Source organism: Artemia sp. Qi Xiang Cuo, chromosome 8 (genome assembly GCF_049724085.1).
Source record: "Artemia sp. Qi Xiang Cuo chromosome 8, ASM4972408v1, whole genome shotgun sequence".
In the NCBI taxonomy this organism is placed as follows: domain Eukaryota; kingdom Metazoa; phylum Arthropoda; class Branchiopoda; order Anostraca; family Artemiidae; genus Artemia; species Artemia sp. Qi Xiang Cuo.
Window position 1 is genome coordinate 31887749 of NC_142801.1, and position 24621 is coordinate 31912369.

A 24621-nucleotide genomic window follows, 5' to 3' on the forward strand; every position below is an offset into this window, starting at 1 on the left:
ATCAAGATTCGTTGCAGATTCATATTTGCAACAGGGTGTGCTTCTTTCTATATTTTCGACGCTACATACGTTAATAATCTTATGGTAATACGTAGCTTATATAAACGCACTCTGAATTCTTCTTTTAGGTTTATAGACAACAATTTATCATTTTTACCTACTTTAGTGGCTTCAGTTATTAGTAGTCTCATTCTTCACTTTTCCCTTTTCTGTTTCATTTTCAATTTTCTGCTGACAAAGGTCCCCGAAAAAGGGGTAAAAGTCAGACATATTCATGGGTATTTGCCCATTTCCCTAAACCCTTGCTTATATTTTGCTTGTTTTTTCTTAATCCACTGTAAACTCCCCCCCCCCTCAACAAACTGTTCCACTAAGGTCTAGCCAATTTATCGCCGTCTATTTCTTTTTAGCTGCTTTATCTTTCCCTCGTTACTATTTTCACCTTTATTCGACAGGATCCACTATCCTCTAAATATCCATTGTAAGTTGTGATTATGTACGTTTCTTAATTTTTGGGACATTTTTCCTATTGGAAAATTTACAGCTAAGTGCATGCCCAAAATAGAGCCTCGAGAAACAGTGACGGTTCTAGGCTTAAGCAGAGGGAACAGCTGCCCCTCCCCCAATTTTTTGACATCTGACATTAAATTCCGATTATTTTATATTTTTACACTCCTGTGGTATACCTTGCACCCCAGATTAAGAGGCCTAAAACCACTACTGCCAAGACAGTATCTACACAGACTAAAATTTGAGAATAAATTTTTGGTAATGAGCCAGAAGTTCAAAATATCCTCGGGATGCAATGCCAAATTCAAAAAAAAAAAAACAAAAAAACTCAAGGGCCGAAATTAATGGAATCTGATCTCTATTGGCTTTAATATTCAATCGTCATAATTAGGGTTGCTACCAACGATAAAGTCAAAATTGCAAGGGAAAAAATTGCAAGAGAAAGAAAGCGAGAGAAAATTTTTTTGCCGCAAATCACAAAACTAGAGAAAAACATTTTGTCGAAAACGTAAAGAAATACTAAGCATCATTAAAAAACAGCACTTCAATCCATAAAACACTTGGCTTACGGTACGGATCCAGTGAAATTAATTCCTCCAAGTTCAGAGGACTGCGTAATAACCTTGCCGAAAACCGGGCCATCTGCAGGTACGAAATTGACAACACCATCTGGCATTCCTGCCTCTGTCAATATTTTGTATACCATGTAATTGGAAAGAACGGCAGTGTCAGAAGGCTTCCAGAGAACAACATTTCCCTTGAAAAGGAAAACAAAATCAGAAAATTAGAGAAACTACCACGGGGGGCATTAAATCTATAGCAAAAAAAATACAAGTGAATAGCTTTCTGACATTCTCTATAACTAATCTAAATTCATAAGAACTAACAAAAAGATACCAGCGTCTTTATTTCACTGGTTGAAGCCTTCAGGGACGAACTTAGGATCCTAATTAGGGTCCATAAAAACTTTGAGCTCGTAACTTTGAAAAAATAATCAAATTTGAACTCATTCCCTTCTCTTTCATAGGATTAAACATAGGATTTTCACGGATTCAACCTGGATTCTAAGCCTGTGTTTATTACCAATATTTGGGGATAAAGAATCATAGAATCTTTCAAGTCTTACATTTCATATCACACTACATTCCGTGGAATTTTTCAGGTCTTACAAGCAGGGAAGGAGTGAAGGGAGAAGCTTGAAAACGACTTGTGTTGTGGATCCGTTCTTGGAAGTGATATGCCATGTGATTTTCTGGCGACAGGCGTCAACAGAACAATAAAAAACAAAAAACATTTTTGTGGGTCTGGTGAGCAAAAAATGTCATTTTTGTACTCCACCACCCCCCCCCCCCCCCCAAAAAAAACCAACCAACAAAAAACCTGCCTAATCTCAACATAGTATTTGGACTAAACATAGCACTTGGTCTTTGTTGATCGAATAATGAAAAATATGAATCCTTGGGTTCGATTTATTAACATTTTCTAACATCAATTCAATAAAATTTATTTTATTACACACAAAAAACGAATATTTCGCTAAAAATTTTTGTAACACTTTGTACTGGCCATTAAAAAGATAAAAGGAAACCTCATAATAGATAAAGCATGTGGTACTTACTTGGCCCTAAAGTATCGTTTTTACAGACAAGCACCTACGGTCCAAAAATTAGCAGACAAGCTTCAACTACAAAAAGGTACCCAATCACAAGTTTTTACACCACTTAATTATAACTGTTCTTATTATTATCCCTCCTCCAAAATGTATATTATTTTTCAACTTTTGTTTAGTTTACGAATGACAAGAGGCTCCCCTCCCCTCTCATGGTTTTGATTGGGTTTACTTTACTTTTGTGCCACTTTCACTCGCAAAAGTCTTCAAAACTAAGGCCAAAGAATTAGCCGAGCGAAGAATAAAGATTATCTAAATTATCCAACTATATTTGACAAACTACTAGAGTTCTATAAGGGATTTTCCAAAATATCAACAAACAGATATCAAAAGGTTCCCCACCACTGACACTAGCACAAATACCTTCTAAGTGAGTGAGAAGTAACATGATGGTTAGTGCTTCAATTCAAGGAGTTTCCTTTAAGAAGCATAACAGCTTCCCAAGTTCGTGAAAACCACTCTTCTACACCTTTACCAAGCTCAGTTATGCGAACCAATGCTTGTTTCCTTCTCAAAATTTTCTAAGCTATAACCATTACAAGGTCTTACATGTAATATCATGATTATAATTATCATATCATATCATAATTATAAATATAAATGTCGCACAGTTCACACTGATTAGCACATAAATAAACAGAGTTCGTTCAACTGTAGCGCAGAGTATGTTCTAACCTGAAAGAGCTACTTTAAATTTAAAAAATTAAATTTTAATCCCAGAGCCGTCTAAACCCTAACCCATCCTAAGCTTACGTTTTTATACTTAAAAGCATATAGATTTCCTGTTATTCCTAGTTATCACATCAGTTTCAACTAAGTACAATAATGGGTAGGGTAAATACTGTTAAGCCATAGTAAGCCATAAATCAAAATTGGGATTGGTTGGTAAGTAGTTTGTTGTAAAGCTGAAACAAATCCCGAATGATAGTCATATGTATAATGTTAAAATATAACCACAATTCATTGCACTTACAGTTAAAGTGGGCGTGTAAGCAATATTTCCTCCAATGGCAGTGAAATTAAACGGCGATATTGCAGCAACAAAGCCATCAAGAGCCCTTTGGCGAAACTTGTTGTCAATACCCTGTGGACTCAGTGGGGTATATCTTGTGTCATCTTGAACAAAAGCTGCATTGAATCTATAAAAATTTTGATACTTTAGGAGAAGCAAGGTTTGACTGGTTTGGGGTCATAAACAGTGGAGTATTGAAGCCCCCTCTTCAGAATTTTCAGTTTGGTGATGCGCGAATAAGGTTTGAACCCCTACACATCAAAGGTCTAGTTGAACTTGTTTTATTGCTCTTATAAAAAGTTTTTTTAAGTGAAATAAAAGAAAATGGCATAAACATCTAGAAACAATAAAGTTTTCTTCATAAAAAGAGATGATAGACAGCAGTGACTTCCTCCTTATCCAAATTCATACATAAAGGTAAAAGAAGAAAATATTAAGAATATGCACAAATAATAGAAAGATGGAAGAACAACCAAGATATGGAGCTGTTAAATCGTCAAAAGAACAAATAGCTAATGGAAAATAATAAACACGTAATAAGACAGCTACAACATACCGTTCTATATAGCACAGTTTGAAAAACAAACAACAATGTGGTTTTCCTTGACAAATTGAGTGGCTTCATCGGAACAATTTTAGATCTAACAAAGGGCAGCTAAGCCTTGCACACCAGCTCCTATTTTCCAAACAAATTTCCAAGCCGACCCTAATAGGGTTTAAAAATATCCTCTACACACCTTCACATACGAACAGCCTACAGTTTTAATAACGTTGCACTTGGTTATTCTCGCCCGATGAAATAGAAGCACACTTCATCGCTGGTAGAAGTGAAACCTAAGCACATCGTGGCACCTCTAAAAGTCATGTGCACAGCGTTTTAGGACAGATAAGCCATTTTACTGATTGGTTTTTTGTCGCACGGGGAAACAATCAATAAAGAAGCTTACTATGAGAAGCTTAAGAAATTGTGCCGCGCAATACAGAACAAGTGCCAAGAGAATTCACACCCACCGAGTTTTTGGATCGACAAGGAACTTGGTTGATTTCATCATTGGTCATTCAGTTGTTCGTTAGCAGATAGCCAGAGAAGTGGAGGATTAACTTGTATTTAGTTCAAATTGTTTTGACCTGGGGCATATGAATTTTTTTTTAAATATATAGACTATTTTATTTGGCTAGATTTTATTAGTAAACCAACTGTATCCCTGCTATTGCTTTATTGCTCTGTGGTATGCCAAAGAGACAACATAGTTTGTCCTACTTTTGCTTGATTTGTTGTTATTGCATGATAGTTATTATCACACTGCACATCATTAAGATGTGTTTTTCATCGCTTGTGCTTATTCCCTTTTTAAAAGAAAAAAAAAGAAATTATTTTTATCGAAAATTTTTCTTTTGGTATTTTCATTAAAAAAGTTTTCTTTTGGTGTTTTCCGTGAAAAAATTAAAAAGACAAATTTACACCCCTCCTAGATTTAAAAAATACATGCTGCCCCCTCCCCAAACTAAATTTTTGTCAATTGACAATTCGAAATTTTCTCTTCTGGGGACAGACCTGCTTCTTTTTTTGGCGAATGAAAGATAGCTAGTTTGGATATTGATGTCATTATGAGACTAATTATTCTGGTAAATGAATTTTCTTTTAATTTTGGTTTTTGAGGGGAGTTTTATAGACAAATTTTTTGGTTACCTATGGGGGCTTCTCTTTCTCCTTTATTGGCAAATCTATTCATAGATGCCATTGAAACCTCCGCTATAAACAGTTTTAGAATTTCCCCTTACTTCTGGGGTAGGTTCATGGATGATGTGGTGTGCGTTTGGAAACATGGATTGGGCTCCTTAGACCTATTTTGTAAGCATTTAAATAGTTTTGATAATAATATTAAATTTATAGTTGAGTATGAGGATAATAATAAATTACCTTTTCTGGTTATTTTATTAATTAAAAGGGATCTCAATTTACTTTTGTCGATTTACAGAAAACCAACACAAAACGATATGTATTTAAATTTTCATTCTTTTCATCCTCTGTCGGTGAAAAGGGGGGTTTTACTTTTACTATTGCATAGAGCCTATGGTATTTATTCACAAGACTTTCTGGATTCGGACTTACTATACTTGAGGGATATTTTGTTTTGTAATAATTATCCAATTAAGTTCATTGATAAAATAATTGAAAATAGACTGGTTAAACATAATAGTAGGGTTATTGAGATTTCTCAGTCTTTAGATTTAGTTGTTTCAAAAAGCTTCATTTCATTATCATATGTACCTGGTTTGGGTGAGAAACTTTTACGGGTTTTACGTAAATTTGATATTGATATATGTTTCCAATCGCTGAGGCCAATGGGTAGTTTTTTTAGTTCTGGTAAGGATTTAACTCGGGGAAATTTAGTAAGTGGGGTATATAAAATTCCGTGTTCTTGTGGGAAGTTCTATATTGGTAGGACTCACCAACAATTTGTTGAAAGGTTTATTGAATACCGAAACTCAATAGAAAAAACCCTACAATTAAGCAAGCCTCCAGAAACTTTCGTTTCAGCTTTAGCAGAGCATATTTGGCTTCAACCAGATCATTTTGTAAAAATTGATGAAGCCTTGGCTATTTCTAATTATAAGGGTTACACCCAATGGGCCAGGGAAGCCATAGAAATTAAAAAACATATGTTTGCTAACCTTTCCATAAATAGGGACACGGGTAATATAAATATTGACCCAATTTATGATAGCCTTCTAAAGAGTGAATCAACAGTCAATAAGGGAGTAAAGATTTTAAATAATCACCAGGGGACTATTTTACCTGCTAGACCCAAACGATTTGCTTCAGTAATAGCTAACAAAGGGACTATTTCACAACTTAATAATTAAAGTAATTTACAGTTTTTTTTATTTTTCCTCAGTTACTCTGGTGTCCTCACTGAAGTAACTCTATATTAGCATCTTTTCCCTACGTGGATCAGTTTGCGCCGATTGTACATTTTTTTTTTGTTTTTGTTTTTTTTTGTGGGGGGTTTATTGGTTTTGAGTTTTATCTTGGTTTTTTTTTTTTGTATACAGGCGAAATATCCGAAATATCTGTTTTTTTTATGTTGTTTTCTTTTCTCTCCACGGGCCACAGTCTCGTTTTTTTTTTTTTTTTAGAGATTTTTCTCTTTGTTGGTTTCTTTTTTTGGAGGTCTGATGTGTAAGACGGTTAGAGGAAGGGGTATAAGGTTGATTTCTTTATGATGTAAAGTTCATTCCAAGTTTTGATTGATTTTTGATGTTCCGAAGACTGGCAGGATCGATACAAGATACTAGGGTACATAGGAGTGCTGTTATTGCTGTTGAAAGTAAAGATTACCATCTAGTAGTGTCTAGGTTTAATTTAAAGCTGAAATTTAGGAAGGGTAACTACCTTCCGGGAAGTTATAACGTAGGTAGACTCCAGGATGAGAATTTGAGAAGGACCTTCCAGAACAGTTGAATACTAAACTAGAGAGTTTAACATTGGACATTGTAAAAGATGGATGGAATAATTTTTGGAAAATAGCTTGTGAAGTCGCTGATGGTGTTTCAGGCAAAAAAGTTAAAAATGAAGCTATGAATATTAGTAAAACATGCTTATATTTATTAGATAGGAGGGGGGGGGGTCTATAAAAGAATTATTTTAGGGATAGATCATTTTAAGAGAAATGTAAAGAAAATGGAGGAAACATTAACGTGTGAATTAAGGAGGTGTAAATTGGATTCCACAGATAAAGTTGCCGGAGATCTGGAAGTTGTAGTCAGACAGCATAATAGTAAAAGATTGTACTGGCATTTTAATAAATTAAGAGAAAACAGTCAATCTGGACTTGTCCCCGTTAAAGATGGGAAGGGGGCACATCAGTAAGAATAAAAGAATTAAAGGGAGATAGGCAGAAACTTTTGAGAATATAATAAACCGAGATAGATACAGAAAATGTATAAAGAGAATGAAAATCTGTGACGCTTTGGATGTGAAGGAAGATTTATTTTGTGTTCTGTTAGTGTGGTAAATGAATTTTTTTATATATGGCGGTTGTGAGGTTAGAAATAAGTTACTGAAAATTGTGAATATAATCTTTGAAAATGGGAAGTACCTAGTGATTCTAGGAAAACTCTAATTAAACCCATCCATAAGAAAGGTGATAAGAGTGAATATGGCAATTATAGAGACATTACCCTGGTATCTACAGGAAACAAATTACTAAGTATTATGATACTTTTTAGACTAAGAGATGCTGTAGATAAAATTTTAAGAGAAGAACAGTGTGGTTTTAGGAAGGGTAGAGGATGTGTGGACCAAATTTTCACTCTTAGATTAATCATTGAGAAGTACCTGAGTCAGCAAGCGCCTTTATTCTTCAGTTCTATAGATTATGAGCAAGCGTCTGATTCAGCTGATAGAAGAGCGTTAGCGAAGGTCCAATCCTTGTGTGGTATACCAAATAAATACATTAAAGTAATAGTACCATGTACGGGAACAATATTACAACACAGCAGCTGCTTTCTCATTCAACAAGGAGTTAAGCAGTGTTGTGTTCCAAATTCATTTATAAGTGGATCATTTCTATGGACTTCGTCATAAGGAGCACAGCAAAGTAAATGGGAGAACACGGAATCAAATAGGGAACTAAAACTCTACTATACTTAGATTATGCTGATGATTTAAGCATTCTAGATGAAAATATTTGCAAAAGCTCACATTTCGAGTTCAGAATGCATGAATAGGTTTGAGAATTAATGTCAAGAAGACTAAGTCGCTAACACTAGGAATAAGTGAAGGTGAAGAAGTGATGTTGGGTAACGAGAAGACTGATCAAGTGGACAGCTTCACTTAACCAAGTAGTCTTATTAGTAAAGACAATGGAAATAGTTTGGAAGAATAGTTGGAAAAAGTTTGGAAGAATAAGAATTCATTTGAATATTATTTCCTGGGCAATTGTAAGTCACTATGTTCAGCTGCTTGTCAAAGTTCCAAATCTTGCCAACCTGAATTTTGGCAGAAGGATTTATTTTGCACAAAGCAATACCTTGAACTGTAATCTAGGGTTTAGATATTGTGTGCGTAAAATTTGATAGCTAAGCTCTCTCCTTAAAAGTAGCGCCAATCAATAAAGAAACTAGGCAACAATATAAAAAAAAAAAAAAAAAAAAAAAAAAAAAAAAAAAAAGATAAGATAAGAATCATGAGGAACTTGACTGGTACATCATTTCAACCGTACGCTAGATTGGAGACAGGTGCAAGGGCACTCAAATTTTTTTTTTCCAGTTACTACCCTTGGACCATCGGTAATTCTAAATTATATTATTTAAGGTTTTGACTGTACAATTCCTCTAAATTGTCTTAAAGAACCACAACTCTTACCCCCTTTTTCAAGAGTATTTCTTATGAAGAACGCTTATAGAGCCTTGACTTTAACTCATTAATTCTTTAAACGTGATAGCATAAAAGCTAGAGCATTTTCTAATTTATTAAAAATGTTCTTTAATTTGGATCCTTTTAACCTTATCATGTTTTTATTACACATGGACTAGTCATCAGTATTATGTTATATACCCTCCCCCACATTTTAAAAGAGAAAAACAAATCGTTGTCTCCTGATGGGAAAGTATTGGATGATCTATCTTAAATTATTTATTTCAAATTTTGTTCCAATTCTTTAAGAATGACCCCTGAATCAAAAAGACCGTTTAATTAGAATAAATAGCTCTTTTGAAAGTACTGAACAAAATTTAGCGTAAAGAGCGAGGTATTGACGAAAGAGCAAACCCACTCATATAGGTAATAATTTTGGTTCATTCTAACTTTTAATGTTGCTCCTCACTTTCAGTTGAAAAACTTTTTTTTTATTTAATTTCTGATCGTTTTATAAACAATGCTGGGAAATCCGGTGCCCCCTTCATGGAAAATTCTCTTCCCCCGTGAAAAATTCCTCCATGGAAAGATCTTCCCACGTAACCCCCTTCTCCAATCTCCCCCCCCCCCACCAGAAAAAAACCTCCCTGAAAACGTCTGTATACTTCCTAATAACCAATACATATGTAAACAATGGGCAAAGTTCATAACTTGCAGTCCCTCCCCGGGGACTGTTGGGGAACAAGTCATCCTTAAAGACATAGTTATTAGATTTTTCGACTATGCAAACGAACAAATAAAGTTTCAAATGGCGATAAATCCATTTATTTAGACAGTTAAAAAAAAAAAAAAGGTACAAAAGTACCGTTACAAAAGTACCAGATATCTCGTTCGATCTGGTTTGCAATTAGAAAACACGGAAGGCTTTGCCACCTTCATTGGAAATTTCTTTTACATTTGGGCAAGTTTAAAGAAGGAAATCTACATGAAGACTTTCAATAAACTTTGTCAATGAACTCTCTCTGAAAATAATCTGGAACTTCATTATTTTCTGAATGACCCGAAAAGTTATTTATTTTGTTGTATATAAATATTCTAGTCTCAATTTTATTATTTTAGTATTTCTACTGAAGACGGTCGCTGTATGTGACCGAAATATCTGGACTTTTATACCTGTTTTTTCACTGTCTAAATAAATGGATTTATCCCGGTTTGAAAGTTTATTTGTTCGTCTTAGGATGGCAGTGTGGTCTAAGAAAACAGCACTTAATTTAAAGGTCTTATGTCGAAAATACGTCGTATATATGGGGAAATGAGACCAGCCCAGTAATCATCTATAAACTCCGCATTTGGTTTGCACTTAGAAGACACGGAAGGCTTTGCCACTTTCATTGGAAATTTGTTTTACATTTGGGCAAGATTAAAGAAGAAAATTCACATAAAGAACTTTGAATGAACTTTGTCAGTGAACTCTCTCTGAAAACAATCAAGTTAATAATCCGGAAGTTCATTATTTTCTGAGTGACCCAAAAAGTTATTTATTTTGTTGTGTATAAATATGCTAGTTTCAATTTTATTATTTTAATATTTCTACTGAAGACGGTCGCTGTATATGTGATCGAAATATCTGGACTTTAGTACCCTTTTTTTTACTGTGTAAATAAATGGGTTTATCCCCATTTGAAAGTTTATTTGTTCGTCCTAGAACGGCAATGTGGTCTCAGAAAACAACACAAATTAAAGGTGTTACGTCGAAAAAAAGAAGAAACAAAAGACGATGCAAACAAAATGGTTATCTCAAAATTTTGATCCAGTGACTTTGGGGAAAAAATGAGCGTGGAAGGGGGCCTAGCTACCCCCCATTTTTTGGGTCACTTAAAAATGGCACAAGAACTTTTAATTTACGTTCAAATTAGCCCTCTCGCGATATTCTAGGACCTCTGGGTTAATATGATCATCCCTGAAAAAAAAGCATGCATGATCTTTCTCCTGGCAATTTTATGGTAACTCGTAACTTTTGATAGATAAGACATAACTTGATGAAACTTATATATTTGAAATCAGCATAAAAATTCAATTCTTGTGATGTATCTATTGGTGTCAAAATTCAGTTTTTTAGAGTTTTGGTTACTATTGCCGGGTCGCTTCTTAGTTACAGTTCATTAACACGAATGTTTTGATTTGAAGTCACAATTATAGCTCATCAACTTTTTTATCACTATTAAATTGCATTTGCGATCCTCTCTCGTTTAGAATTTGAAATTGTGGGACTTATTTGTTTCTAAAGTTGATGCCCATTATTTTTGCAGTGGCTGGTTAGTACCAATCCAGTGACTGGGAGCAACATACATCTGTGCTGTGATAATCTCATCTACTGGAAAGTTCTCTTTTTCGGGGCCAAATAAGTACATAGAAATAAAAACCTTAAAAAGTCTATTAGTTCAGCAGCGGCATCTATTTCAGCTTGAAATACTGTTTTCCCTTGTCCAAGCATCGTGGCAGCAACCATATCGTGTCGATATTTCGTTGACATTAGGTCAGCGGCTTTTAAAAAAATATCCACCTTATCTGATAACGGGGTTTTTTCCCAGGTTTTCTTTGCAGTCAAAGAGGTATCAATGGCTTTACCAAGCAGCTCCTGTTAAAATAAATCAGATCATTAGAGCTCAGAACCATTCTGTCAAGAAACGCCCATTTTCGTTGTTCTTTCTTGCTTATCCCGTGCAATTTAACGTAGTTAAATATTACTAAAGAATAACACAATTAAAAACCTTCTTAAGAAAACATCAAGGAATTTCTTTTTTTTTAAATATAATCGTTTACGGTTTAATATAACGGATAGACAAAAAAATTACAACATTTATGAACGCAATATTAAACAAAAGTCCAATAAGGCAGTCCATTTTTTTTTTTATAAATGGCACCAATGCTAACTTAATCAAAAAGACAGCAGAAGTCGGCAGCTTTGTTAGTTTGAATTATCTGCAATTACACCTACTTCAAGCTCATTCCAGAATCAAGCAAATTAATGTTGACACATATGAAAATCCTCCTTCTTTTCTTTATACCGGCCAGTTGTAAGAATACATAAACACAACTTTAAATGACACAGAGATAATAAAAATGAAAAAGAAGATCAGAATTCCAGAAGCTAAATCTTTGTAGATATAAAATATGAGCAAATATACTAATGGCCATAGCTAATAATAAAAAAAAATGTAATAAAATTTAAAAAAAGTTGATCTGCAGTCTAAATCACAGAGAACAGTTAAAAAAGAGGAACTAAATAATGTAAGAACATTGATAATAACTAGTAACTATACACCATCGATCATAAAATTATCTCATTTCAATTTCTTTTTCATGTTTAGTATAAGAGCCGTAGCATAGTCATACTAACGACTCTGATTCAAAATAAGGAGGAGGAAGGTGTCCCCGAAATCAAACCTCTACGGGATTCAACCTTGCGGGTTTATGTCTTAATAAGGATGATTTCCCTTGGTTCCCTTTTTGCTAACAAATTTAAAATGGTTTCCACGCATGATTTATTTTTCTGTGCAGACAGCATTTCTATCATAGGCAGCGCCATAACGCTGCCTAAGTAAAGAACGATGTTGGCACACTGTATTATTTTTTTTTTTTTTTTTTTTTTTTTTTTTTTTTTGGTTTCTTTTAGACCAGGGTACTTCGCATCAAAGGAGTTGTCGTAGAAACTTCAAAAAGGGCTCATTCGATTGGAAATTGGAAGGGCATGTGCCCTTTTTAATAGCCGAAAATTATTAGAAGCCAACTAACACCCCTTCCACACCCACCATTTCCCCAAATACATCCAATCAAAATTTTGAGATAGCCATTTTGTTCAACGTAGTTGTTAGATCTGGAAATTATGTCTTTGAGAAGGACACTCCCCCCACAGCCCTCAGGGCAAGGGTTGTAAGTTATGCCCTGGGGGCATATAAGGTTTTCATAGAAAGCGTTGTCGAAGAAACTTCAAAAAGGGCTCATTCAATTGGAAATTCAAAGGACTAGTGCCCTTTTTAATAGAAGAAAGTGATTGGAGGGCAAAGAATATCGCAAAACGGCTCATTCAAACGGAAATTAAAAGCTCTAGTGCCCTTTTCAAGTGACCGAAAAAATTGGAGGGAAACTAGTCCCCTCCCGCGCTCATGTTTTCCCAAAGTCACCCGATCAAAATTTTGAAGTAGCTATTTTGTTCAACATGGTCTAAAAATATATTAACTTTGTCTTTAAGGATGGCTTTATCCCCCACAGTCCTAGGGGGAAGGGCTGCCAGTTCTGAGCTTCGCCCAATGCTTACATATAATATTAGTTATTGGGAAATATACATACGTTTTCAGGGGGATTTTTTTGTGTGGAGGGGGGAGGGTCGGGGGAGGGGTTACGTGGAAGGATCTCTCCATGGAGGAATTTTTCATTTGGGAAGATAATTTTTCAATCAGAAATTAAATATATAAAAAAACAAGTTTTTTCAACTGAAAGTAAGGAGCAACATTAAAACCTAAGACGAACAGAAATTATTACGCATATGACGGGATTCGCCCCCGCGTCAATACCTCACTCTTTACGCTAAAGTTTTTTTTAGTACTTTCAAATTTATTCTAATTAAACGGCCTTTGTGATTCATTCTTAAAGAATTAGAACAAAATTCGAACTGTAGCGTAAAGAGCGAGGTATTGACGAGGGGGCGAACCCCTTATATACGTAATAATTTCTGTTCGTTTTAAGTTTTAATGTTACTCCTTACTTTTAGTTGAAAAACTTATGTTTTTTTATTTAATATCTAACAAAAAACAAATTAATTTTTAAATTTTCAGGTATTTCTCTGGTTTGAATTAAATAGCTTTAGCGATTCTGAACTAAACTTAAAAAAATTTTTAACTTTCTTTCATGTCTTAAAGACGTTGCTTATTTTTATATAGAAATAAAGCAAAGAACAACAACTAAAAAAGAGTTTTTGATCCATATTAGATTGATAGTGACTTCAGAAAGTACAGTCCCTTGGAAATAGTACGCGATGCGAATGAAGTTTAGCACTGAATCAGTGTTTCGAAGAAGGTAAGAAATATTTTCTTAAGAAGAGATTAGGAGCAGCCCGCTATATTATTCACTTTCAAGGTGGCTTATGTAGCATAAACCGAAGCAAGCACGAAATCACAGGGGTGGCCCCCGATTTAAGTCAAAATTACTGTATTTATTATCCAATCCTTCAGCTTTTGCTTTTTATACATCTCAATCAATATACACTAACCTCAAAATAAACAATGCGTTCGATTTTGCAATCATTTGTATTTGCATTTTCGGCTATGTTGATTCAATCAGAAAGAGAAAAATACTGCACTTTTTATTTCAATAAAAATAAACATTTTAATGAATACACAGAAAACCCGATTTACCGTATCAAGATTACACAAAGTGGCAAAGAAAATGAATGATTGGGAACAGCAATGGTGTAGCAGTAACCACGGTTTTAGGATGAATTGATACTAAAGCTGTAAAAAAAAAAATTCTTCCATAAAAGCAAGTCTAATGTGCGTAAAAAAATCAAACAGTGGATGAATTAGTATAACTAGAATTAAATCAGAAACATACCTTATCAGCATAATAGAACTTGGCCACATTCTTTCCATGATCAAATGGCTAAAAATAAAAATATATAAATGACAAAAGGGAAAGTTTGTCTTCAAAACGTATATCAAATATCTTTATGAAGCTTTCAAAGTTTTCAATAACAAGAATAAAAAGAAAATAGAATTATTAAAAAAAGTAGCTTTCTAGAATAAGTGCGTGTAACTTTACAGAGCGCGTAATTGTATCAATTTTACAACATAGGGTAAATAGTTTTCTTTCCGAACAAACTTTCTTTGACATTTTCAAAATAAGTAGTACAGTTAGGCGAATGAAACTCTCAGAGACTTCCAAATTCGATATTCGAGTTAATTCCTGAGAGTTTCATTCACTTGTCTCTACTGTTTCCTTAAAACATTAAAGAAAGTTTGGCCAGAACACAATTTCACCCCTAAGTAATGTCCATTTCAGTCTTACTAATTTAGGTTCTCTGTGATCTAACAAAAAAAAAAAATCTTGCTAAAAGCTCCAAAGAGAATTTGGTACTTGTATGATATCTCCCCTGCAGCTCAAGAAGTGAAGTTAGGTTAATCCTAATAAAACATACCTAGGTATGATAAAAATACAATACTTTAGAAACAAATTCGGGCTATATATTTGCACATTACGGAGTAGGGGTAAAGTAAATCGCACTTGCATGCAAAATGTATTAGCTACAATTATTCTGATCTTATGAACTAAGAATTGTTTTCTGACTTCACACTGTGTAAATACTTTACCCCCACTTCCTCTAACGTGCAAGTATATTGCCCAAATTATACATTTCCCATCCATTTTGTCACTTCTCTGTGTCTTTTCTCACGCTGAGTTTAAAGACACTAGCGAAAGAAACCGGTTTACTGTGCATCAATGCCTGAACAGCTTGAGCTGCAGAGGATATATCATACAATTACCGAGAATTTTTTTAACTTCAACCAAGCGAACCAACAGAAACTGTTACAAACCTCTTGATGTTAAAAAGTAAAATATGTAACAATAAAAAACTGCTTGTTTAAGCAAGCATTCTTGCACATTTTCGTTGTACAGCATTAAAAAAACAACTTGAGATCTCCTTGGCCGGGAAACGACGCCTGAAAGTTTCAAGCTAAGCTAACAGTCAAGACCAAACATACCAATTTTTTTTCTGCTAGGGTCTGTGTGAAAAATGAACATTTGCTGGAGTCATATTTGGTAAGTCTCCTTGGCCCAAGGACTTAGTATAGATTCATTAGACCAAAACAGCCCCAGAGACAAGGACCCTAGAGTATGTTTAAGGCCTTGTGATAGATAAAGCTTTAGTAGAAATAGCGCAGGTAAGTTTGGTGTTGATTGTTAGCTCGGCTTGAAACTTCCACGGATCGTTTCCAAGGGGTGTGACTTTCGTTGTGATCACTTGGCTTTTTGTGAGTTTTCCCTTTTTTTTCCAAAATCGGGCAAAATTTTTCAGACTCGTGGCATTGGATACGTAGTATTAAACTTAATGAACTTTATATACTTGGAATCAGCATAAAAAACCAAACTTTTTATGTACTAATTTTTCCTAAAATTCCTTTTTTTTTTTACAATTTTGGTTACTATTGGCCCGATCCGCTCCTAATTTGCAGTTCGCTAACACGAACTGTTTGATTCTATACCATATATTATTTATATATTTTGGAATATAAGTAGAATATTCCAGAATCCCTTCTTTTCTTCATTCTTTTTACCTGTCTTAGTTTTCCTTTGGCTGCTAAATTTTACAAGTGACAAAAAATTTTCAGGTAAGAATTTTTGGAGGGAATTTTCCAGGGGAGATTTTCGAGGGGGAGGGTGTGTTGAATAATGTAATAGGGGATTTTTTTGCGGGGAGAATACGCCGAACCCCGAAACTGATTCTAAATCTCATCAATTCTCTAAAACTCTGTTTCAGTTCCAAAAGTTGAAGGAAATGATATATATGTGGCTCGAAACATATAAAATATGCAATAAGAGTGTCTTTATTCATCCTCTCTTCCATTGTGTTCCCTATTCAATAAAAAGAAATCTACTGATTTACCTACCATTGGTTGATATTTAACTTTCTCTGTCCTATATTCTTTGCCTCCAATGACAATAGGAACATCCGTACAGTCATTACTCAATCTATGAAGTGCCTCTTCTAATCTTGTTCGCTCTTCACTACCCTTCAGATATTCTATAAAAAATATCCATTTTTAAAATCAATTAAAACAGAGAAAAACCTTTCCATGAGAAGTAAAGAACAAGTTTAAAGCTAAAATGAGCAGAAATTGGATTATATATGATGTCAATCCTCAAACAAAGCACAAATTACATGGAATGAAGAAACGAAATTTAAAACTAACAGAAGTTACTGTGAGGATAAACTTATAGCGAACATAAATTACCACAAATGAGAATATTCATAATAAGAATGGTATTATCGCCCCTCAAATCCTCAAAAGGATGGGGTATTATTTGCACTTTAATGAGTACTACATAAAATGCTTTGATTGAAAGATATAGACATAGACACAGACATATTTTATTAAACTTACTCTTTTTCGCGCTAAAAGCACTAATAACGAGGGTTTTTACAAATACGACAAAGTTAAATAACAAATGCGACAACAAAAAATGAATAAAACCATAAATATATTCCTTAGACCACTGTTTTTTCCATACAGCTGAAATTAATACCAGGTTAAGGAAGAAAATTATTTTCTCACCTTTTTATCTGAAGGATCCTTCAGATAAATATGGAAAACTTGGGTCGGAAATACTTCTTTTGATATTCCTGGTCCCCCTGTCCCAATCCAAGGAAAGATTCACTGAATTCACCCATAACAGTTGGTATGCAACTATACAGCTACTGCATAGGGAACAACGAAGCATCAAATAAATTAGCTCGGGTCAAGTGAAAGTTGAGAGCAACTACCTATAATAGCTGTTTATTCTGCGCAGACTGTGAAATATTAATTTCAGGACAATCCGATGTGGGATCATGGCATCTAAAAAGTGGGAGCAATATAGAAAGCTTTCCGATTGCTCTAAAGTTGGTATCTCAGGGTTTTCGCTAGAAAATATTTTGACCCATATTTGGCCCACGTCATAAAAAGGTATAAATCGCTGTTTTGCTGTAGCGGGATCTTTTTTGTTAATTAAAAAGGGGGCACGAGAACTTTCAATTCTCGTTCGAATGAGGTCGGTTCCTGTATTCTAAGACCACTAGTTCAGTATCATAACCACTGAAAAAAAGCCGAGACATATAAACACGCATCCATGACCATGCTTCTCAGAAAAATAAATATTTTGTAATTCTGAGGATAGAGGCTTGAAATGTCTGGGTTCATTTGATGTGATCCTCAACAGGGCTAATTGTGAGATTTGGGGGTCGTCATTGCTTGGACTTCAGTTATTAGGCCAGCCCCGTGGGTACAACTTTAGAACCTTGCGGTCGTGTTGGTTAAAATAGTTATCTTGATATTTTATCCAATACCACGTGGTATTCGGGGTGCCCGGGGGCAACGGGGCGTTAAAGGGCTGAAAGATTGACCTTCGGTCGGTTTCAAACAGTTCGTGGTAACGAACTGTAAGTAAGGAGCGACCCGGCTCAATGGTAACCGAAACTCTAAAAAACGGAAACTCACGCTCATATTTTTTTGATACCAATAGATGCATCAAAAGAATCAGATTTCAATTCTAATTTCAAATATATAAGTTTCATCAAGTTTAATCTTACCAATCAAAATTTACGCGCCTGAGAAAATGTGGCTGATTTTCGAAAAAGGAGGAAAGAAACCCTAGAAATTATAGAACCTTAGTGAAAATCACTCCACCGGACTCCGCGTATCAGAGAACCACACTGTTGAGGTTTCAAGCACTAATCTGCAAAAATGTGGAATTTGTATTTTTTGCCAGAAGAAAGATCACGGGTGCGTGTTTATTTGTTGTTTTTTTTTCCCAGGGGTGATCGTATCGACTCAGTGGTCCTAGAATGTCGTGGAAGGGCTCATTGGAATGGAAATTAAAGTTCTAGTGCCCTTTTTAAGGGGCTGTCCCCTCCTCAACGCCTTGCTCTTTACGTTAAAGTTTGACTTTCTCACAACTCTATTTTTTTTCAACAATAAAAAACTTTGGCGTAAAGAGCAAGGCGTTGAGGAGGGGACAGCCCCTTTCATATACGAAATAATTTCTGTTTGTTTTAAGTTTTAATGTCGCTCCTTACTTTCAGTTAAAAAAACTTGTTTTTTTTATTTAATAACTCTTAGAAATGACACCAAAACTTTCAGTATGCAACAGAATAAGGTCTCCTGCACCATTCCGTAGAGGCAATGATAATAATAATAGTAGATAATGGTAATATACTATGCGATAATCAAAAATAATATCATATGATCATACTAATTTAATACTAATACCTGAGACACATATTTGTCTTTACTCAGTGTCTACGCTAACGCGGGGGCTATGATAAGCTTTGTTTCATTTGTAAACGTGTTGAAAGCTAATAAGAGGTCAAAAGAGACCAAACCACTTATTTTTGCCGAGATCCCCGTAAACTAAACAAGATTTAAGCCACAATTTGTCTCCAAGAATAGTATCCTATTCGTTCTTAACCAAATTACCTGACATTTGTCACATTTTGCAATTCTTGTTCACAATTCTTCAAAAATTCGTTGCGTTGATTAGTTTCACCTTCAACAAAAAGTCACATTCTAGAGCTTCGGAAAACTTCAGAAAAAAAGATACCCATTGAAAAATTAGTTAAAGCATCAGAAACCACCTAGTAATACAAATAAAGTGAAACAAATACAAAGATAAAACACATAATTATGAAAGCCTGGATGGTATGCAATATGATACAATTTTTTTTTATCTGAAATCAGAAATAAGTTTTTGGAGTCTGAGGAGCTTACTGTTAAACAGATTCCCACCAAACATATGAATACCGGGTGAGGCGAAAAAAGCGCCTGGTCCTAGGACAAGTACAAGAACAAGTAAGAATATATTTTTTGCATAATTTAAAATTTTCTAATGATTGTAATAAGATGCGATGATGTCAAAAACACGACTGTGTGAATATAAGATTACTTATGCTTTAAAACCGATTTTTTCTGAAACACGAGGCCTTCGTTAATCATTTGTCGAAAAATTTTGTCGCAATAATAGCACCCCAAACGAGTGCTTCATGACTTACGCAATTTTCTTTCTCTTTTAACAACATCAATGTTTTTTTTTATTTTTCTATTTTACGTAGAATCTAAATCTTTCTTTCCAATCAACAATAAACTTTTTTTTCCACCTGGTGCAGAATCTTAATCTTTCTTTCTCATTACCTAATAATTTACCTTAGTTTTTTTTACACAACATACTAGTCAATTTATGATTAGATCCCAAGATCTTGACAAGAATCCATGAACTACTGCCAAGTGTTCCGCAGTTTCCGAAGCCTTACCAAAGCAACCTACTTGACTCGAGAGACAAGACGCAAAATTGTTTGAGAGATAAGACATAAATAATTTGCTAATAAAAAGGGACATCGATATTATGGCAACCTAGTTGAAATTAAAGTCTACAACGGGGCTCTGAAATTTCTTGTTTATTCCACGGTTACAAATGAACGAAAAGAATTCTGTTGCGTGCACCGGTGACGTGCATCGTCAGAGGCGGCTTAATATTGCAACCTAAGTAAAAAAAAAATATATACGTTCAACGTATTATTTACTTGTTTTGGATTTTTCACCTGACTATCAAACAGTTCGTGGTAACGAACTGTAAGTAAGGAGCGACCCGGCTCACTGGTAACCGAAACTCTAGAAAACGGGTTTTTGATGCCAATAGATATATCAAAAGAATCAGATTTCAATGCTGATTTCAAATATATAACTTTCATCAAGTTTAGTGCTACCCATAAAAATTTACGCGCCTGAGAAAATTTGGCTGATTTTCAAAAAAAGGGGGAAAGACCCCCTAAAAGTTTTAGAACCTTAATTAAAATCGCACCATCATATTCAGCGTATTAGAGAACCCTACTGTAAAGGTTTCAAGCACCTATCTACAAAAATTTGGTTTTTTCCATTTTTTGCCCGAAGAAAGATACCGGATGCGTGTTTATTTGTTTGTTTGTTTGTTTGTTTTTTTTTTTTTTTTTTTTTTTACCCAGTGTGTTACGTAAACTACCCTTGGGCATATAAAAAATTTGGATGGCTACATTTTAAGTTAAATAAAATTTAAATTTAAAAATTTAATTTAACAATAAAAAAGTATGGCACAAAGGCCCCCACCCACAATTATTTTTTTAACAAATTCACCCGATCAAAATTTAGAGATAGCCATTTTGTTCAGCATGGTCGAAAATATGATAAATATGTCTTTTAGGATGACTTAATCCCCCGAAGTACCCAGAGGGAGGGCTAAAAGATATGAACTTTACCCAATGTTAACATATAGTATTGGTTATTCGGAAGTATACAGAAGTTTTCAGGAGGTTTTTTTTCTGCTAGTGGGAGGGATGGGTGGGTCGGGGGTTATGTTGGAGGATCTGTTCATGAAGGAAGTTTTCATGGGGGAAGGGAAATCGCCATGAAGGGGGCGCCGGACTTGCCAGCATTATTTATTGGTTATTGGGAAGTATACAACCATTTTCAGGAAGGATTTTTTCTGGAGGGGGGCTAGAGGAGGGAGTTACTCTGGAGAATATTTCCGTGGAGGATGTTTCTTTGGGGTAAGGGACATTTCTATGAAGGGGGCGCCGGATTTCCAAGCATTATTTAAAAAACGATCAGAAATTAAATAAAAAAAAAACAAGTTTTTTCAACTGAAATGTAAGAAGGAATATTAGAACTTAAAACGAACAGAAATTATAACGTATTTGAGGGGGTTCTCCTCCAAGTCAATACCTCGCTCTTTAAGCTACAGTTTTTTTTTAGTGCTTTCAAAAGTGCTATCTTTTCTAAATAAAAGTCCTTTGTTATTCAGGGGTTTGTGAAAAAAATTTTTTTTTAAATTTTAAATTAAAGAGAGTGTTATTTAATAAGGGCAGAAACACCTCATATACGTAATAACATATACGTAATAAAAAAAAAAAATAAAAAAACAAGCGATACGGCTCAATAGTAATCGAAACTTTTAAAAACGGAATTTTGATGTCAATAAATGTATCAAAAGAATGTGTTTATAATGCTGATTCTAAATATATAAATTTTATTAAGTTTAGTATTACTCATCAAAGGCAACAAGCCTGAGGAAATTTACTCGATTTTTTAAAGAGGGGGAAACATCCCCTACAAGTGGAAGAATTTTAATGAAAATCACAACGTCAGATTCAGCGTATCAGAAAACCCTATTACATAGGTTTCAAGCTCATATCTGCAAAAATCTGCAACTTTGAATTTTTGCCAGAAGAAAAATATACGAATATAGAAGTTAGTTACGTAAGTTAATTTGTAAAGACATTCATTTAGCAAAAGAAAAGTAAAATTTTTATGCAAATAAAAGCTGCATTAACTAAAAAACGATCAGAAATTAAATAAAAAAAACAAGTTTTTTAAACTGAAAGTAAGGAGCGACATTAAAACTTAAACCGAACAGAAATTACTCCATACATGAACGGGACTGTCCCCGCCTCACCGCCTCCGCATTTAGTCCTTATATGACTGCGGCTGTCCCCTCCTAAACGCCGCGCTCTTTACGATAAAGTTTTTTATTTTTTAAAAAAAAAAATTTTGAGACAGTCAAACTTTAGCGTAAAGAGCAAGGCGTTGAGGTGGGGACAGCCCCTTTCATATACGGAATAAAGAGCGAGGCGTTGAGGAGGGGACAGCCCCTTTCATGTACGGAATAATTTCTGTTAGTTTTAAGTTTTAATGTCGCTCCTTACTTTCAGTTTAAAAAACTTGTTTTTTTTATTTTTCTGTATAGAAGGGACAGGGAACCTAAGACCTTAGGAGGGGGCTCATTTGATTGCAAATTCGAAGTTCTAGTACTTTTTTTAAGAGTCAAGAAAGATGGAAGGAAAACCAGCCCCCATCTATCTTTTTTTTTGTTACCCGCTCTCCCCATAACCCAAGATATCCAAAAAAATAGATACCCATTCTGCTCAAAATATTCGACTGTATAATAAATATGCCTATGGGGATAACATAACCTTATGGCCACTGGAGCAAGGGCCATAAATAATGCAAACTGTCAACTGTTTGCATACAGGTTTTACAATGGAAAAGGGGGCTTGTTTGATTGAGGCTGTAAATTGGCTTAAAAGATTCAAGGATCATTTTCTGTGTTAAAAGCATCAAAAATTTTGTCGTGGCAGAGGGGTTAAGTTTTTGGAAACGGTCCAAAAACTCGGTGTCCCTGATCAGTTTGAAACTTAAAGTCTTAAATTCTTGGGCCAAGAGGAGCTTAATACACAAAGAAAATTCCAGCGCATGCCACCCTCCCCAGGAAAAAAAATAGAATGCAGAAAAGGGCTAAACATTATTTTCCTAATCGGCTCGAAACTTACATCCTGAAGTCCTCGGGCTAGGGAACTACAATGCAGAGTGAAAATAGAAAAGAAATACTGTTTCCCCCTAATATGGATTCGACAAAGGGCCAGACAATTTTTTGGCCCAACCACTTCTCATAAAATAAGTGGTCATAGAAACTTGAGAGAGGGCTCATCAAATTAGAAATTGAAAGTTCTAATATCTTTTTTTCATATCTCGGGAACAGCTTGGGGGATGAAGTTTAAACTTTCAGGCACCGCTGGAGAAGGATGGGCTAAGAGGATCTCAAATTTTGTTCTTGAGGGAGGAAGAAGGGGCTAAAGGATTTTTAAAAGGGAGGGGCAGTAGTTACACCTGGACAGTATCCATGATTTTTTCGGGGGGGGGGGGGTTACAAAAGGATTTCTTTTCGGGAGGATGGTTTCACAAAAAAAAAACCTTCAAAAATGCATAAAAAATTTGTTTATATTCATTTTTGCTACTTTTTTACGAGTCGGACCAACATTCCGGGGGGTGGGAGTCAAACCCCCTAGCCCCCGCCCTGCATACGGTCTTAAGTAACACTCTTATTTGCAAACCCTAATTAGCATGGTGACATTATCTTTTTTTGTGCTTTACAGTCGTTTGCTGTAAAGCACAAATCCCTCTATAGCCTGTAGAAAGTTCAGGTGAGAGTAACCCTGCTTGTTTATGGTAATTGTGGTTCGTTTTTAGTTTGACTTGATTATTCATTTTGATTTCTGTTCATTTTGGGATTCATTTCTTCATCTATAGGAATATCAACATCTGTTATCTTTACCTTTGGTTTGACTATTTATTAGTATTTAAATTTCTGTTAAATTTCTTTCATTTATTCGTTGAAAATCATTTCTGGTGGTTTTAAGTTTAAATTATCATGGGACTTTATTTCTGCTCGTCTTAGATTTTAAAACGGCTTTTTTCTATTCCTTAAAAAACTTTCTTTTTTAAACGTTTTTTAAATGGAATACACGTCAAAAACGCGCGAGTGTTTACGTGAACTTACAAATTCCTGAAACAGAAAGCAAAATAGTAAAACATTGAAAATAACTTGAATGCAATATAATAACTTAACTTAATGAAAAAGAATTAATGTTTTTATTTGCATAAGTTAGTTTTTCTGTCAATTTTATTTCTAAACTTAATTTTTAATATTCCATCGGCAGTAGATGAATATTACTGTCCCTTTGACATGCGTCAGAAACAGAATGTGCGTTGCTTTTCATGAGAATCAGTGGCACTAACTGAAAATAACTTTTATCTAGATTCTCCATTATAAAAAACTAAAATACTATCAATAATTTCATATTCCCCATCTAATTTGTCTTATTTGCACTTTTATTGAATACCCCCCTCCTTGAACAAAGATGCCTCCAATGTGCTTGTTGGCTTCAAGATTTTTGGAATAGAATATTTGTGCATGCTCGGAAATTTTGAGAGCTATTTGTTACAGAGAAATTAACTTCTTTCTTAGATTTTACGGCTGCTTGTTTGATGGACTTCATCTTTTTGGCTTATAAAGTTTTTTGATCCTGAACAGTCAAGGTATCAAAACAACTTACCAAGAAGAGGCTCATTGTCAAGCTTGATGTCCTTAAGTTGTACGCTTCCAATGATGGGAGTATGATTGAACCTGGCTTGACATCTGAAAGTGAAAATATGAAAAAGTAGAGAACTCATAATCAAAGCACTGCAACTATCAAAAGGCTCGTGGTAACAAACTGTAGGCAAAGAGCGAGCGGTTCCAATAGTAATGAAAACTTTAAGAAGTTCCAAAACTAAAATTATGCCTGGAAACACTATGCACACCAAAAGAATCTCTACTTTATGCTGATACTAAATGTCTAAAATTTAGTATGTTTAAGAGTGCCCATTAAAACTTATTAGTCTAGGTAATTTTAATAATTTCAGAAAAAGGAAGTGACCTGATCATGATAAAAATTGCGCAATACAATTTTTT

General features: G+C 34.6%; 1 protein-coding gene across 1 annotated transcript in view; it reads right to left on the bottom strand.

The window, feature by feature from the left end:
- P5CDh1 (delta-1-Pyrroline-5-carboxylate dehydrogenase 1) overlaps positions 1 to 24621 on the bottom strand; it is a 94744-nt gene that overhangs the window by 21873 nt on the left and 48250 nt on the right. The window contains exons 2-7 of the mRNA XM_089093363.1: positions 24224 to 24306; positions 16218 to 16351; positions 14164 to 14211; positions 10977 to 11191; positions 3153 to 3318; positions 1080 to 1267 (exon numbers count right to left, since the gene is read on the bottom strand). Of these exons, the coding sequence (XP_088949489.1) occupies positions 1080 to 1267; positions 3153 to 3318; positions 10977 to 11191; positions 14164 to 14211; positions 16218 to 16351; positions 24224 to 24306 (834 nt within the window). The remainder of the gene's footprint in view (positions 1 to 1079; positions 1268 to 3152; positions 3319 to 10976; positions 11192 to 14163; positions 14212 to 16217; positions 16352 to 24223; positions 24307 to 24621) is intronic.